Source organism: Zerene cesonia, chromosome 4 (assembly GCF_012273895.1).
Source record: "Zerene cesonia ecotype Mississippi chromosome 4, Zerene_cesonia_1.1, whole genome shotgun sequence".
NCBI classification, from domain to species: domain Eukaryota; kingdom Metazoa; phylum Arthropoda; class Insecta; order Lepidoptera; family Pieridae; genus Zerene; species Zerene cesonia.
This window is the reverse complement of record NC_052105.1, coordinates 1554438-1573380: the sequence shown is the minus strand read 5'-3', so window position 1 is coordinate 1573380 and position 18943 is coordinate 1554438. Positions and strand designations below refer to the sequence as shown.

At 31.6% G+C, this 18943-nt stretch overlaps 2 protein-coding genes across 2 annotated transcripts in view; one reads left to right on the top strand and one right to left on the bottom strand.

Moving 5' to 3' along the window:
- The window catches only part of LOC119839597 (acetylcholine receptor subunit alpha-like 1), a 192919-nt gene that overhangs the window by 161860 nt on the left and 12116 nt on the right, over positions 1 to 18943 (bottom strand). The gene's annotated exons all lie outside the window — the stretch shown is intronic.
- On the top strand, positions 7953 to 8510 carry LOC119839765. The gene has a single exon (XM_038366205.1). It carries the CDS (start codon positions 7953 to 7955, stop codon positions 8508 to 8510), a length of 558 nt encoding a protein of 185 aa, XP_038222133.1.

The following is an 18943-nucleotide window of genomic DNA, read 5'->3' as shown; positions in this document are numbered from 1 at the left end:
AAAATGACAGATTCGAAATTCAAATGTAATATTTTTTTATAATTAAGTGTAACAGTATTTATAGCCAGACTAAGTATACAATGCACCTTGGTCCTTGGACTTAAATCAACATATCCTTGCTCGCATCAGAAATAAAGAAATGGTTGAAGCATAAGGCAATACAATTTTTCGGCATGAATAACGTACAAATAGTATTGTTATATGAATATTGAAAAGAGTTAAGACATGTAATTATATGTAGGTATTTAAAATTTAATTTGCTTTGGTTATAAATTATTGTTATAAGCAAAGAATAGGCTACAAATTGAGAACCATCCGTTGTTTTTTAAGAACGCCAGTCTAAGAACGAAGTATCGTGATCGATACAAGGAGTTAAAGTTTGTTTGTTTGGATGTTTGTCCGTCAATCACGCTGAAACTATTGAACGGATTTTCATGAAATTACGTATGCATACAGAGTATGAGCTGACTTGGGTGATAGGATACTTTTATCTCGATTAAATGCTCCCTTGTCTATAACAAGAATCTTGATACCTGGACGGGGACGGGGGTCTAGTAGTTAATAAACTATTAAACAGTATTAATTGATATATCTGCATATTTCCCTCTCAATTTGCTATAAAAAGTGTTCTTCAACGCTATCATAGTCAAAATGTATCTTCACTACAACCAACTGCAAGAGTGTATTGTAAAGAAAAGAAGTAGTTCACCTCTCAAAAGATAAAGGGAAAATATTTTAACGTGGAAACTTGGCAATTTCCGTCCATTACGAGCACCTCGATAGCAGTCGGTCACCGATCATTCAATTACAGCCAACAACTACGTACGATATGTTTCGTGGATCGTTTGTAGTTTGTCCAAATAACTTCTATTACTATCAGTTGTAATTCTTTAGTTCTGTTTCGAGTGCGACATATTAGGCGACAGATTCGATTGTTTGATTAAGATAAATAATAAGTATTATAACGTTGTTTTGTTAGACTGAAATAAACCGAGATTGTGTTAGGGAAAGTTTATAAACATTGTTAAAGCTATATTTTTTGGTATTGGTGTGAATAAATTATTATCTTGTTAAATAAGCCATTGTAAGAGGGGTAGAGGAGCGTTATCAGAGTTTCTTGCCGACTCTTCTCCGTAGAAATTTCTTCGAACCAGCGGTAAATGTTAAAACTGTGTAAAATGACGATTCAAAAGTGCTTCTTTAAGGTTTTATTGAATAAATACATGTTTGAGTTTGAGTTTTACTTTTTTGTTTTGTTGTTAGTAAAGGATATTCGGATTACCGACTTTGTAGGAAAGGGAAAAGGAAAGGATTGTTAACGGATATGAAGACATTTGACTTTGTTACGCCGATCTTTAATAGATATGGTACCTTCTCCTGTGCAAGATCAGATACTATCTGCTCGCCTCGGCTCCATCTGTGTAGACTTTATTTTTTAAATCTTTCCTAATTAACCACTAGGTATAATCATATATAGATTAACAGAAACGGCGAATGAATACATAATTAATTATTATTAAGCTTTAAACGAAAAATTATGATAACACATTTATATCACACTCTAAATTACCGGAATATTATCTACTAGCTGCGCCCTGCGGTTTCACCCGCTTACAGTTTGTATCCCGTAAGAATATCGGGATAAAAAGTTACCCATATGTTTTTCCAGCTGTCCAGCTATCTACGTACCAAATTTCATTGCAATCGGTTCAGTAGTTTTTGCGTAAAAGAGCAACAAACACACACACATCCTTACAAACTTTCGCATTTATAATATTAGTAGGATTTAAGTGTAGACACGTAGTATAAAAGCCTCAGGAGGCGCGACTAATCATAACGTCATTAACAAAATATTGTAACAGCGTCTTACGTTTGGTTAATTTGCATAAAATGTTTATAATTCGCCTGAAGCTTGTTCATGAACTATACTTGTAATTGGTTAAGAGCTTACTTGTTCTGTTTGTTACGACTATTACTGTTTTATTTCAGGTTAATGTTGTTGGTATATCCCGTATATTCCACACCATTCCCAAAAAAAAACTTTTCTTTCGTCATCGTCGGCAATGGGTCGCCTGATGGTAAGCGCTACCACCGCCCATGAACCTTTGGAGAGGCATTACGTAAACTATGACAAGAAAAACAACTCGTGACTAACTATTTAATACCATGACCTTTAAAATATTTAAAATGACAAAGTTAAATTGAGTTTGTATTCATCAACATTTCTTTATCCTAAGAAGATTCAAGACAATAGATTTTTCGCTCGAAATTGTAAATTCACTGACTTTTATGTTATTAAGATATTTGGCCTTAAACAACAGCCTGAAAATTCATGATTGACGAAGGTTCGAGCGGATTTTGTACGCCAACTTACACTCCACAGACTAGACGTACTGTATTTATTATTAATTATAATACAGCCCTCATGTTCGGGCAAACGACGGTTTATGAATATATTGTAGAATTTAATAAATTTCAAATGTATAGTGTTATGTCCTACTAATATTATAAACGCGAATGTTTGTAAGTATGGATGGATGTATGTATGTATGAATGCTTGTGAGTCTTTCACGCAAAAACTGCTGAACCGATTGCAATGAAAGTTGGTATCTAGCTGGATAACGGGAATAACAAAAAGGGAACTTTTTATTCCGATATTCCTACGGGCAACAAACATACGCGCTTGAAACTGCGGGGCACAGCTACTTCAACATAAATGTATACTTTAATAAATTTACTACGTTGTCACGTACAGTAATTGTTGTTGAAAAATCCAAGAGCCGTAAAATAAGTGTCATCTTCAAACTATGTTCAGTACATTGTCACAACTAATTCAATTAAAGTCGAGTGTTGTAAGAGTTATCCTGGAAATCATAACTATGTGCGCTAAACACATTTAACAATAAAGGAAAAAGTCGCCGAATACAATTCTCAGTCCGCCACAGCAATAAGAGTAGTAACTCAGGAACCTTTATTACGACATCTTGAAGCGCAGAACTCTGTACAACATTGTTTCATTAAACGCAACGAAAGGGATTTCAATTCGGAGCAAACATTTCGGAATGTTTTTGAAATCATATCAATCGTATCATACAATTTGAAGAGATTTTGAGAACGTACTATACATATAAATGTATGTATATAAAAAACGTACTATGTATATCTACACTAATATTATAAAGCTGAAGAGTTTAAACGCACTAATCTCAGGAACGTCTGGTCCGATTTGAAAAATTATTTCAGTGTTAGATATCCCATTTATTAAGAAGGGCTATAGGCTACACATATATAGCCTTTACATAAAGAGCGAAGCCGGGGCGGACCGCTAGTAAAAAAAATATAAATGACATTAATATTTTATTTTTTAAAGAATAAGCCCACGGATATTTTATAATGTTATATGCAATAATACAAAGACTTACATTTTAAATTTACTTTATTTTTATTTTTAATCACCAAATTGAAGCAAATTTTAAAAGTTTTTGAACCTTTAACTTCTAATAAATATTAAAATAAAAATACATACGTATGTCAATAGTCGCCACTTCCATCTTAGTATATAGAATACGAATACGGTTTTTCGAATTATAAAATGCACATACTAATAAAAAGATTAAATATAATGTATGTTACAACAGAATCCATACATGTGCCCCATTTAAAACTTTGATTTCGTTATTATCTCCATACACCACCCGGATTTTCCCCTCGCATGTATCCCAAAAAGTTACACCACCTAATCGTTGACGTATAAATAATTCATAAGGCGACTGTTATAAGGCATTACAAGAACTCATAGCCTTTAGCGAAGGAGGGGGAGAAATAAAAACACTAAAGTTTCGTCCGTGTTACAGTGAACAAGGAAACTTAGCTTATGAAAGTTAGTACACGAACAAATATGCAGTAACGTGTAAGCTTTTAAATGAAAATTCATGGACTATTGTTATCTTTTAGAACATAATATTGCATTAAAACTGTATGCTAACTTTTGGAGTTGGGTGGAATTAGGATGACGCATGTTTTAGTTAAAAATATTATATTCCGGTTTGCAGTATTTAACAATTAATATCTTATAATATTATTATATGATAATCGTCAATTGTCTCTAGGTCCTTAAATATAAAATTGCATTCAATTATAAAAAACTGCCGTCATACAATCTAAAAATGCTTTCTTGAACAAATTTATAGCACTATAAATTCAGCCATCAAATCTGATTCAAATTTGAATGATTTTGCCGGCATCAATTTTATTTATGTCCCGGGACATACTTCCCAATAAGCGAATTTGTTTGAGAGGAAATCGAGGGACCTTTGGACCTCTCACGTTCTTCATTTGCTGACCCCGATAAAATGGTGGAAACAAAGATATATCAAAGGGATAGGATATTTAGTTGATATTATTGGATACTGGTTATTGAAGATTTATCGTTACGCTTCTAACCACAGATTCAAAGGCATTGAGTATAGATTCTAATATTGGCATTTGATCAGGATTAACTAGAGTGAACTTAATACAAGAACTTCGTGAAAGAGGTTGATACCAAATACGTTACTTTTATGTATATCATGCAAACAATATTGAGGAAGTAGGTATTACAAAAATAGCTTGAAAATATAATGATAATAAAAGAAATGAATGCGTTTTAATAATAGCTAATGTAGCACTGTTAAAAATAGTAATTCAATGTGATCTATGCCTTTACAGTGTATGTTTATCGAATCATTAAAAATATAAAAAGTATTCTTCTAAATATTAAATATACAAAAAATATTGAAATACTCAGGTAATTACAAAATTTCACCCCCATACACACGCGCAAGTAAACAACCGTTATTTATTTTAATAACGTATTCCGATATCAATTAATTAACTAAAATATGATTATAATTATACCGAAGGGGCTATAAAATATGAATTCAACGAATCCTCAGAGCCATTTCGAGGATATTGATTGTTAGGACTCGAGTGATTTAGCAGTGGGTGATGTATCGCCAACGTCTCCCGTAATGAGGGAAATTTTTACCCAGTAAATATTGGTCGTACCGCCAGCGACGTGTATTGAAATATTACGTTGTTCTCGTTATTTATTGGACATTTTAATTTAAGCGGGTTATGTTTATCCTGTTTGTTCTTATTCTAAAAAACTTATTAAAGCAGAGAATCCTACTAATATTATAAATGCGAAAGTTTGTAAGGATGTGTGTGTGTTTGTTGCTCTTTCACACAAAAACTACTCTACCGATTGCAATGAAATTTGGTACGTAGACAGCTGGACAACTGGAACAACGTATAGGCAAATTTTTATTCCGATATTCCTACGGGATGTGGACTTACGCGGGTGAAACTGCGAGGCGCAGCTAGGTATAGTGTAAAACAAAGTCACTTTCTTTGTCCCTACGCATGTATGCTTAAATCTTTAAAGCTACGCAACGGATTTTGATGAGGTTTTTTTTAATAAATGGAAGATTCGAGAGGGAGGTTTGTATTTATAATAACATCTATTAAATTTAACGCGTGCGAAGCCGCGGGCAAAAGCTAGTATAATATAAAACGAGACAATAATTAAGAAACGTTCAGATCTCGCAGCTTAGTATAATGCAATGCAATTATTTCTCGAAGTAATCTAAGTTCTGTTCAATTGCAACAAACCCTCTAGAGTCTACAAAGTTTACATCTAAGTATAACCTAACTAACCAACTGTATCGACACCTGCGCCCACCAGTGCGAAAGAGACAGCAACATACTAATTGAGATATACTACTTACACTTGGTCTGCGTGTGACATACGTATGTAGTGAGTTCTATGTATCGCGGTCTTACGCACATTTATATTATTGTGTGTAAACGTATATGTGTGAAATTTCATGCTACTTATATTATGAACGTTTGTAAGTGTGGATGTTTGTTACTCTTTCACGCAAGAACACCTTATTGTATCTGTAGGAAATTTGGTAGAGAGATAGATTATAGGCTAATTTTTACCCAGGGTTATTTTTACTTTGGTACCACGTGAATGATGTTTACAGCTAGTAAAAAATGGATATTACAATTAAATTGATAAAAATAAGGAGTTACATTATTTTCCGGAATAATGTTACAGCGCATACTTTTTTCATTCCTAAACTGGCATATTTCTTACATAACGTCAAACTTTCAAACTTCAAACATTATATTGGTGACGTTTTATAATAATTAAGTAATGTTTTCGATCAAAATTTTGTTGTAAAATTATGAATTTCGATGTTTACACTATAATACTTCCAGCTATAAATTTCACTCAAGTTGTTTTAATTTTATTCTTACTATCGCCTGTACTTGATATCGTGACTATAGCGAAGAATATAAAACTGCTAGAAGATAATTTCAAAAGTAATATTTTCACTATTTCCTTGGCAGTGTTGTATGTAACGACCATCATATCAGCGGGCATTATTGCACCAACTAAAACTTTGAGTCAATTACAATCGGCGGCAAACAAACAAGAAGAATCAGCTGATGCTACATTAAAAAACGTAATAGCAGCAACAAATGCATTAAGAGACAATATATTGGGTGCATTTTCATTATTCTTTCTTCTGGTAACACTGCGCTTATTCGACTTCCTGAAATTCTCAGCCAAGTTAGTTGAATTTGCGAATTTAATGGCAAATTATGATCTTATAGACATAGCATATCTTGAAAATAAAATTGACCCGGAATATCTTAGTCCAAAAGATTCGGAGGAAGAAAAAGGCGCAATTCATTGGCCATCAATAGCTGATATCAGCAAGAGTGAACATTGTAAGATTCAGAAGTTTTTCAAATTAACACCTAAAAAAGCCATATACTCAGAATCTGACATAAGACGAGAAACCAGAATCATTAACGTTATCGCTGATGACACAAATACCACAAATACTTCAGAATTCAGTACTGAAACATTTATGTCGGAAAAACAAAAATTAGATTGAGAATACAACAAGCAAATATTGCTTTTATCCTCACAAGATTACAGTAAGAATTGACTTGACAAAAGATTAATTCCAATTAAAAATGATAAATATTTTCAGTGCTCTATCAGGATCGTTTATAGCTATTCAATTAATACTCATATTCCTGCTGTTAAGACCTTTAAAGGAACCAAATGTGATAAGAGATACGTGGTTTAATTTACAGCAATTCAATAACTATAACCTTCTACCTCCTAATTGTCTGTTCATACTTTCAATGTGTCTTTTTATGAATGTTCTATTGGATACAGTGTGGGAGAAATTTTACTATAGAAAGCTGTTGCAAACCGTTGAAGATAAAGAATTAATATGGCAATTTTATTTAAGCAAGTTTTCACTTGGATTCACGTGTTTCTTCATCGCAATCAGTTTAATGATATTATTGGAAAGAGTAGTACATTTCTTCATTACTATGGCCCAGCTACTCGACTTTGAACTCATGTGCAGGAACGCAATACTGGCTGAAAATGATACTACAAAGTTTTCCAGAGCATCCTTCATAATAGCCGCGCTAAGTAAACTAAAAATAATCAGAACTAAATCGTGAATGTATTTAATATCGTTGATTTTTTGTAATATATATTTGACGAAATAAATATTTGAAGATATTAATGGACAAAATCTTATTCATGATAACCTCTATCGATTTCATAGAGCCCACAATTGTTACTAATTATAGCATATATATTAAGTATAAACGAAGGTAGAATCGCTATTTTGATATCATGTGTATAAATTTACCAGAATTCTTAAGTTATAAATATTACTGGCACATCGGATATATGTTGGCATTTAAAAATGAAAAGTTTAATGACTATCCGTCACAATATTGTCATTCTATACAGAACATGGAGCCAAAAACAATAAAAATAAAATAGCCGACTCCTATTTCAAATCCATCCTAAAACAATATGACTTAATTTTACATGAAACATAACCAGATCCCGTGAAACAGAAGAAATGGACGTGAGCTGCATAATACTCGGTTGCTTTTTACTTTTCCAAATGGCCGTCATACTAACAATGCTCAATCCAATGTATGATATACGAAAACTTCTCGTCTATTTCAACAGAGCAATGAAATCCAGCAAAACGTACTACAGCTTAATCGGCCTCTATTTCGTCGTCATCATATACTACGGTATGTTTATCCCGTTGCTGAACATATCAAAACTAATATCTAACAAGATCCCGAACGAATACGAAAAGTTGGTGCTATTGAGCCGAATCGAGAGAAACTATTTAATCGCCGGGTTCTCTCTTTTCCTGTTTATCGTTCTGTACGGAGTCCGAGCATTAGTTTCCTACGCCGCAAGCCTGCTTCATATATCGATGGTCACAAGCGAAACATTCATTTCACGAAAGAAGGGGTATCCCTCAGAAAATATCTTGCCCAATTTGTTGCGAGTCAAAAGGTCAGTGTCTTATGAAACTATTTTGTTTGCAAACGAAGAGTTGAAGATGATACTGAAAAGAATTGACTTCCCACACAACAGCGCTCCGTCTATCCTAGAATAAACAATATAAACACTTCCACCTAAATAAAAGTTTCGAATAAGCTCGACGCCATATTTCGTTTCTCGTTTCTCAGTTATATTTTGTATTGCGAAACCATCGGATATCGCATTGCACGTAAAGAATACTGCCAAGAATTTGGGAATTCCTCGGAATTACAACGGGGCGAGAGGCGACGGGAAATATTCGAAAAGACAAGGCCATAAAAATAAAATGCTACACTGCAAAGGGAAAGAAATGTCAAGTTGGAATGTTGGGTGCGGGAAGAGGATGGAAAATTGAGTTACATAAGTGTATTCCACTAGAATATATAGGCGATAGGGTGAAATGTGTGAGCAACTTCTGGCAGTCACATAAATTATACGTCCTATTTTTTCCCTTATTCTTATTCCTTATTAGCCACAATTTTGAATGGTTATGGAAATATTCGATAACTCATATATAGATTTTATGAAATAAAACATTGAGATTGTCATATTTTTGTACATTTGAACGGTTCAACTATTTTTCAGTGGTTCACTTATAAGATATCCCGTCGTAATAATAAAAATACTCTAAAAATAATAAAAGGTGTTTTATTTTTCCCTATTTTCACGGAATCCATAGTTAGACATTTTATATGGTGTATTTTGAAGTCAAATGCATAGGAATATTATGTTAGGTTATTAATAAATACTTAATGAAAAAATAAATGATGAAACATATGCTCCAATGAACTCATTAAAGATTTCAATATTGTCCTATAATTAGTAATCTCATTAATTAGTCTAGCTTGTTAACACGAGTATTCAAGTAATACATAATATCACACACCCATTAAAAAAATTATAGATATTACAGACAGATATTTTGTACATATGTATAGTGTTGAGAAAAATAGTTTTATATATTCCATTTGGGTCGTAATAATCACATTTCCTTTTTTTAACAATCTAAGCAAATTCGATTCATTGAGAAGTTTAAAATTCAATTCTACCAAGGAAACTTCTGATCTAATTTTTTCGTACACAAAGTCCTCATAAAGTATTACTTTACGAATTCATTTCATTGACTCTGCTCAGTCGTGCGGAAAAGTTCGGAAACAAAAGAAAGCTAAGCCCAGACTAGCGAAGTGCTTACTGACCGTAATTATGTCAGAAAAACTATCGAATCGGTATTTGCTTTAAGATTTATTTCATCCCAGAAAATCCTCATTTAGTTACTGGAAAGTGGACGGAGCGACGTATTAGAGTGGCGTAAGTGTTGAGCGTAGTCTGTTTAATTGTATCGAATCATTTGAGTTGTATTCTGCTGATCCATCTGGTACCAACTACCGATATCAATAAAAAAGTGCAAATCTATTATGAAAAAAATAAGAATGAGACCTTTAACATATGTTTTCTCCACATACCTCCGTATGGAAATAAATTAATCTAAACTAATATTGTAACTACAAAACATTCGAATTTTTTTTATGTGTATGTTTCAAAATTTCTTCCCCATTGGAATGCTGCATTTTCACTGAGTGACAAGCTATATAATATGTACAACGGGCGAAGCCGGTGCGGACCACTATTTAAACAATTATAATATGAAACTGAATGACAATCCAGCCTGATTCGACACCGAAAAATCTATATCACATTCTTCATCATCATCATCATCTTCATTCTCACATTATAATTTTTTTATCAATCAAAGAATAAACTAAAAAAATAAGTAATTGAAGAATAGAAAAAAATTAGCCTAGCCTAACCTAGCCTCTCAGCCACATGTGATGCCGCATCAGCAATCGAACTCATTTACTCTTTTTTCTATTCTTTAAAAATTACTATTTATAAAGAACTAGCAAACCCGGCGAACTCCGTTTCGCCACCAGATGGCTTTTAATTTTAATTAATTAACCTCACGGAGCCCGAGACCTTTCCCACGAATGCAAAACCGTGGAAAACGGTTCGTGCGTTTTGGAGTTATAGCGTCAGGAAGGAAAACCCGACTTATTTTTATATAGTAGATTTGAATGCTATAAAACCAAAAATAAAAATAAAAGATACATAGGATATTATTCGATCGCTATTTAAACCACACGTACCGGTAACATACACTTAAATAAAAGTCCCATAGCCACTTTTTACGAAAATCCTTTGATCTGACCAAATTTCTCGAACATTCGACCGTATCATGATACATTTTATTGGCTTAATGGACTTTTATTTTACTTTTATCTTATTAATATCTTTTGTCTTCCATTATAATATCAGATGGTTTTAAACGGCGACGATACTATCTGAGAATTTTGTTTACAAAATTATATAATTTTAGTTTAATATAGTTATAAATTTTACTAGTTGATCTATTCATACTATAAGTATATATGGTATAAGTAAATCAATGTATTTATATGATAACTGTAATGTATTCATTATTGTGATTAAATTTATATTAAATTTTATAAGGGATTACATAAAAAATTGTGCTCATATGGAAGGGAAGAATTACGTAATGTTTTTCATGTCTTATTTTTATTCTAACCTTAAGAATAGAAGTTGTGATGATTTGAAGTTGAATAAACATACCACAAATATAAAGCCGAGCAGCTTGTTTGTTTGCTCTAATATCAGTAACAAATTTCATCATAAGTCTGTTAAACATTTTAAGTTATCCACATATCCTCGGTGCATGCTTTCCACGCATTTGACCCAATTTCCTTCATGCGAGATTCACAAATCTTTATATTATACGCACATAAATCTTAAGGAAAATCCAAACAGAAAACCGCTTCAGCGTAACACACTCATTTCTTTTATTTTTAAATTCTTCGCACGCTATGCGCATAAACAAGACTCTAGTATGCTCTGAAAATGCTTTCAACTGAAGCAAACTAAGTAAATGTTCGCGTAATGTCATACACTAAAATATAAAGGATGTGTTTTGACCATCTTTATAGGATTTGACAAAGTGTTCCAGTCAGTAGAGTCGTAACCTCGATCCCAATACTGGTCTTGCTATATACTCCGCTAGTAGCAGGTTTATTCATTATATTATTAACCCGACGTTCCGAACACTACAGCGAGCGTGTTCACGGGGCGACTGAGATGCTACATGTCTTGAAGGTCATACAAAATTGTTGTTTGTTTACTACCTCCACCTATTTCTCCGCAGTTGGTATGTGGAGTATTTATTTTTTAATTTCTAGTAACAGGTTTTTAAACTATAGTGCTACATAATTCTTTTTACTCGACTGACCGAATAATGTTTTCCAAGCGATAATGTTTTGTATGCATGTAAAGTATATGACTATGTTTATATATTTCTTGTTTTATTGAATATTTTTTAAACTTTCTTCCTAGAGGGTCTCTTATTAGAACTCTTTAATTAATATTTTATCTTAATCTACTGTCGTATCTGGATGCCAACAGTTAGAGAAATATGTTTACCACTTAAGTATTCGACTACACTCAGTCTTCTCCCGATATACTGCATGCATTTCAATTTATGAGTCCATTATAATATCACCTCAACAGCGGTCATCTATGAGAATTTACTAACACCATCTAGTTTATTTCAAAATAACCTTAACAAAAAATCCATACAGTTTTCGTAAACAGTAGAAGATGGTTTTGTAGATTGTCAGAAGATTCTTTAACTACATACATCTGAATGCAATGGCCAAACATTAAGTCAAAACGAAGTTTTTAAATTGGTACAAAGCTAGTCTTTATTAACACATTTCGTATCCAAGTTTAGAGTTCAAGCATTTTAACCTGCGAATAATAGGGTGAGAGAATCTGTCAGGGATAGCATAATAGAGATTTCCCCTGCCAGAAAGAGATGGATATAGCCGTGCTAATGGCTCGAGGCAAGTTGGGTAAGGCTCTCATAAATAAATGAGGGAGTGTGTACAGTTTTTCCCGTTTTTTAGGGTTCCGTGAAGGGACAATGGTAATGGAATGAAAATGAAACCGTAGGTTCAGGTTTTGTTGATTCAAATTATTATTTCATTATGTACAAAAATTGTGTCGGAGAATACTTTGTTTGTAGAAACCGTTGCTCAAAATTACTGATTTTGTGCCAACCATTTGTACAATTATGTTAATATTTTACAAGGGAAATGAATACTTAATACTTACAGTTCATGAATACAAAGATTGTATAAGAAAGTGAGATCAAGAAATGTATTTCATAAACAAAAAAAACTAAAATATTTCAAATTGAATGCATAGGAAATGACGGTAATAAATCAAATTTTATTTGTATTAGAATTTAACTTCAAAACATTCCATTATTTACACAAGCCGGTTGATCAACTAGATTTTAATTAAAGCGTTGTAGCATTGATGTTATTTCTTTTTAATAGGAAAAGTGGATTTAACAAGATAAATACAATTCATCTATAACTAAATCGAGATATGCAATATTATTTTTAAATATACAGATATGCTTTTTATTTATATTACATTATTATAAATATAAATATAATAATTTTGAGAACACACTAGGTACAATATACATTATAAATTCAAGAATTCTATTTTAAAAACTACCAAACATTACTGTATAAATTGTTCGAGTAATATTTTAAACAAGCAACAATTATTATCACATATAGAAATGGGGATAATACGGCAATGAAATATGACATGCACCTACATATATTAAACGCATGCTCTGCATTTTATAAACATTTTAAATTACAATAAAAAATTCAAAAGATACAAAAGTTAATATGTACAACAACTGACATTAAACAAAACGTTAACAGATAGTAAATAAATTTTTGATTGTAATTTTTTTTTGTTAAATATCTTTAAAAAGTTTGTATATATATCACTTACGCTTGACTTTCCCACAAGAAGAAGTTATGAACCTATAGTTCTGAATCTGGGTTAGATGTTTTTGTATTTAATGCTTAGTAAGTATTTTGAATTATACAATGAATAAGTTATAAGTACTAAGTATTTAGTTGTTTGTTGTATATGATTTCTAGATTAAGTCCCGTGGTGTCAAAATCAGGACATCAAGAGGATTATAGACCTGTTTAGACCGACAATTATGAAGACTAATAATAATATACAGGATATTAGTTATAATTATTAAAAATGTATGTTTACAACAAATCTTAAAAGCAATCACAAAAGTACAATATAACTGCGTTAAATAAGATACAGAGGAATACTATTTATACGTTTTTTTATTAAATACACTTTACACTGAGACATTTTGTATGAGTAACGCAATTATATATTCCTTTAAGCTACACTAAAACAAATAAAAACAATATTGTAAACGTGCAATTTTTTAAACTGTTGAATTTAATTAAAAAACTCAATGCAGAAGAGTAACTCAGGCTTAATGGCGAGCCTCCTAACATTCAGAAGTAGCAGGGTTCATTACGCAACTTGGTTAAACAAAAGAAAGTCACAAAATATCCTCCTTTCGTTTTATTGAGGACTTTCAAAAGCTAGGGCGTGGATGCAAATGGTACAAGTTAGACGCGATTTGATTGATGCTTTAAGATTTTTATACTGTTAGGAGATTTGCTTATGTGGAGATAGTATATCGGATTTAACATTGCTGAAAGTGTTGGGAGGTTATGTAGAAAAAAATGTGTTTTTTTTACTTTTGATAAGTAAAAAAATTTAAAGATACCATCTTTATCATAGGAAACTTTCGTACTTCGTATATTTCTTTTTTGTACTCTAATGGACTCAATAAATAATAATAACGAAAATAAAATACTTATAACGGCATTTACTACGGTTCATATCCGGGATAATAGCATTGTTATTTAAAATAGTACAATAATAAAAGAACTTTATTTATATTTTCGTCATTAAGTTTTAGAATAACTTTATTAAGAAGAAAAACTACAAAATCTACAGTACAGTAAAAACTGCTGAACACATATTGGTAATTTTATTTATTTATTTATTTTAATGTATAAATACTGTAATTTACCAAAAATACGATGCAGTCTAAGGCCCGTAACACAGTTTAAATTAACAAAGGCTTCAGTTTCTACAAATGTAATTGTACTTATTTAACAGTTTCATAAACATTTCTTTATTATTATATTATTACTATTATTAATAAAGACACTAATAAATGAAGATCCATCGGCTTCGACAGCACTAGATTTTACTATTTAATGCTGTCTAAAGTCTTACCACTAACACAATAAACCTCATCTCTATATGTTTATCACCCATGCGTGTAACAAGCTGTCTCCTTACAGACATATAAACATTTGAATAGTTCCTTTAATTATAATAGGTACTTATCTCCTTTCCAGACGATATCGATATACTAATATTATAAAGCTGAAGAGTTTTTTGTTTGTTTGTTTGATCGCAGTAATCTCAGGAAGTACTTGTCCGATTTGAAAAATTCTTTCAGTGTTAGATAGCCCATTTATTGAGGAAGGCTATAGGCTATATATCTACCACGGGCGAAGCCGGTGCGAACCACTAGTAACCTATAACTGTCAAAACACTTTCATATTAGAAACAGTAACTTTTGTATAAAAGCTAGTCATTAAAATTTCACAAATTCAATACCGGATACTAAAGCGTCGCATTTGTTCCTTTATTGACGACGTCTCAAGGCTGGGCGGGGTAAGTGGTACAATTTAAAGACGAACCGCGTCACGCTCTGCGAGTAATGAAGAAACTTCCTTGAATAATGCGACGTGACTAATGAAATAACTTATTTCTCGGAGCCGAGAAAGAAAGGACACTTAAAATGATGTTCAGTTCAAAAATTTTCGGTATAAAGAATTATATGTTCAATTGCATACTCTCTAAGCTGCTTAGGTTGAGCAATACATCTAAATATAAAAAACTATGCTTACAATTATTATATTCACATTCATTATTTTACTTTATTTATTTTATTTTATTTATAAAAGGTACCTTACAGCTAATTTTACAGTATCTGATTAATTATCACAATAAATACGCCAATAACAAGGTACACCAAATGCTGGTTAAATATAAGTGACAAACAATTTCTAAAGATGTTATTTAAGTGTATAAAAATTCTTATAATTCAAAATTCATAAATCATTTGTGCATCGATATTTTTTACGTGCCAGCTTCGTCGTTTAACTCAATTACATATTTTCCTTACTTTAAACCCTTGCAATTGTCAGAAAAATAGCAGTAAAGATACATATTTCTTCTTTGTAGAACTCTCCTCGAACCGTTAACTGGTAAAACTATGTTATAACGATTCAAAATTGCTTCTAGAATAAGTCTCATTGAATTAATGTTTGAAATGCCAGATATATTCCTTGACTATTCATCAAGCTTCAATATCACCATTTATAATCAATTATTTGCTAAACCAGCGTCTATTTAGCGGCTTTCAAAATCATCCACAACTTGGTTCAAAATGTGATTAAGCATTAAAATGACATCGCTAAGAATGACGACGGAATGACGTCACGTCTCCTGGATAATGATGGAAACTTGACGAACGAAAGTGAATATTGAAGGCGATGGATGCGATGTGAATTTTAATTCTTCCAACCGTTTAAACGTTAGATCCAGTTCGTATTTAAAATGTGTTATAAGCATTGATATTGAATTGTTCGTGGGTGCTATGAGGATAAAGGTTACGTAGATTGTAGTTCGATAAAGAATAAAGAAACGTTCTTACATTATGAGGTTATTCAAATAGATGTGTTTATGTGAACATTATCAAACGGTTAAAGGTTGTGAGTATTTTATACGATTTTTTTATTGGTTATGATTGATGGTGTATACAAATTAATAAACATATGTTTTTCGTCGTTTATTCTAACTCATATAAACTTGTTGAGTTCAGAACTAGATGATGATGGATAAAAAATCCTGGAACATTTATTTATGTCCTGTTCTTTGTCACTCCTCTATTGTGAATATTGACGACTCAAACATTCTTTAACTTTTAATAAAAACCTTTTAATAATATAAAAATCATAACATATAGTCTTCATCTTAGCATAAATAAATATCTGCAAGAAAACTAATAGATAAGTTTGTTATATAACGTAAATTTAAACGCCAAAATAAACTCAAACACGAACCAAAATCTATCAGAACAGCTAATACGAAATTACTTGCACTGATCGTTAATCCATCGCGCTCAAAGATCAAACACAGCGTATATACGTCTGGTATAACCTTAAATATTAACGTTTATTTCTGTTTTCGAGTCATCCTCGACGGGATTTGTAAACAACCTTACTACTTTGTTTTCGATAGCGCCGAGTTCGTTCGCTTATTTTTCGCTTGTTTACACGTGAATTATTGAATTTATTCAATTTGCCGACATTATTCCTGGAATGGAAATCGATTTTTTTATCGAACGTTTTTCTATGTTCGTGTGTTGGAATAAATTGAAAGTTAATATTGTAAGCCCTGAGGCGGCATCAAAAGGAGTATAAAATACAGTTGCTTTTGTCTTACAATGAAGAATGAATTATGTATTAATACCCGTAAGGAATAGATGGGAATTAAGTCTCTGTTTATTTAGTGGTTGTGGTTATAGAAATATCCTTAAATAATATGTTGAATAACAAAATTACTCCATTATACCCTACGGGTACTGGGCTTCAATCCCACTAAATGGATAGATTTTTAGTAGATTTAATAATATCATTTTTAAGTAGATATATTTATTAGCTACTGCTTTTTCCGTCAATTTCAAAAAAGGATTCTCGAATTCGCTTGATTTTATTATCTCTACCATTAAAATAAAATTATAAATCTATAGTAAGGTAAAGTAAATCAATTTCCTAAATCTATATATTCTATTGTTAGTATATCTTTTTTACCGCCATCAATGCTAGAAATTAACTGAGCTAAATTTTCTTATTAACTTAACCAGAACAATTAAACAAACGATTTTTGTTACCGTTTCATTGACACCTAATTTCCATGCAAACATTAAAACCAGCTTATAAACTTATGTATTTTATTTATTAATAAATTTTCCATAAAAAATCTTTTATAATTACATTGTACATTGTACAGCATCTATGGTACATTATAATCATCATTCTTTAATTGTAGCCGATTTAATTAGCACCCATAAACAAACACGCATGAGTAATAATCCTCAACTATTCTAACCCGATATAGGACAACCCGACAGCTATCAAACCTCTATAAATATATCTACTTAATTTCTTATTAATAAACCATCCGTGACAATGTGTCTGAAGGCCATTGTGTTCACAGAGGACTGACAAATGAATGATTCGGACTATTGTAGCTGCAATTGTATCCCGCTTGGGGTGTAAATTGCCCTTTTGACATTTGTCTATGATATATTATTTAGGAAAGCCGGGATGGCTTAGCGAATTTGCTGTAATACGTCTAAGTTGAGGGCTTTGTTTGCTGTGTTGATATAATAGTGTTCAGTTTTATTGAACGCATCTTCCTTGCGTATTGATAATCTATTAGAATAGTATTTTAAATTCGAAGTATACTATACAGTAAGTTCTGAATAACTGTCATTTCATAGAGTATGGAACCAGTTGTCGTGAGATGTACTTTGAGAGAAGACAATGAATTGACATAGATTAGATCATTTGGTATCAAAATGAATTCACTTGAAAAGAGTCTTTTAGAAAGGGTAAATTTTCTCTGGCCTTGTTCAAAATGGTGGTGCGAGTTGAAAGTAATAAAACCCCCTGGAGGTTTTGACACAGATTGATTTATTGTCTTGCATTATAGGTAATGTCATACACTCATATAATCATATAATCAGTAGATGGAGTCAGTAGCATGATATTTTGTTATTATATACAATTTTATGTAATATTACAAATTTATTTATAACAGAAAAATTACGAAGTGGCATCGTGGAAATTCCAAGATCAGATTTATAATCACCTATTTTAAAATCTACATATCTTTCATTTAAAAGCTACCAGTACCCTCGCAAGATCAGTTTCAATAATTTTTATTTTTTAATATTATTTTTTACTAGTATTAATAGTAATTTAACATATTTCTTTTTCATCGCACTTACTATCCGCATACCACTTACTCTTCAATTTAAAAATCATGTAAAACTAATACGAAACATAATTCACCTATCATAAGAACCTTAAGGCATTACAATTCTTTGTTAAATTTAATGGATATTGATATTTTTTCTGATAAATGGCCTGGAATAAAGCACAAGATGATAAAGCTTTTTCTGTCCTAATTTAATGAATAAGTGTTTTTTTTTTTTTCATTACAAAAATCTTAGCACTTGGAGCAGGGTTATCTACATGCATGATTATAATTTTTAAGGCTATATTCTTTGTTACTCTTGGTTTACTCTAAGTTATGACTTTGTTTGATGTCATATATTTAAGTTAACGCTAGTGTGTAAGTTGTGGTCACATACAATAGGTTGTGCAAACGCCAACTTATATTTAAAAACGATCTGTAGCTTAAGTTTACATGTAAGAATACAAT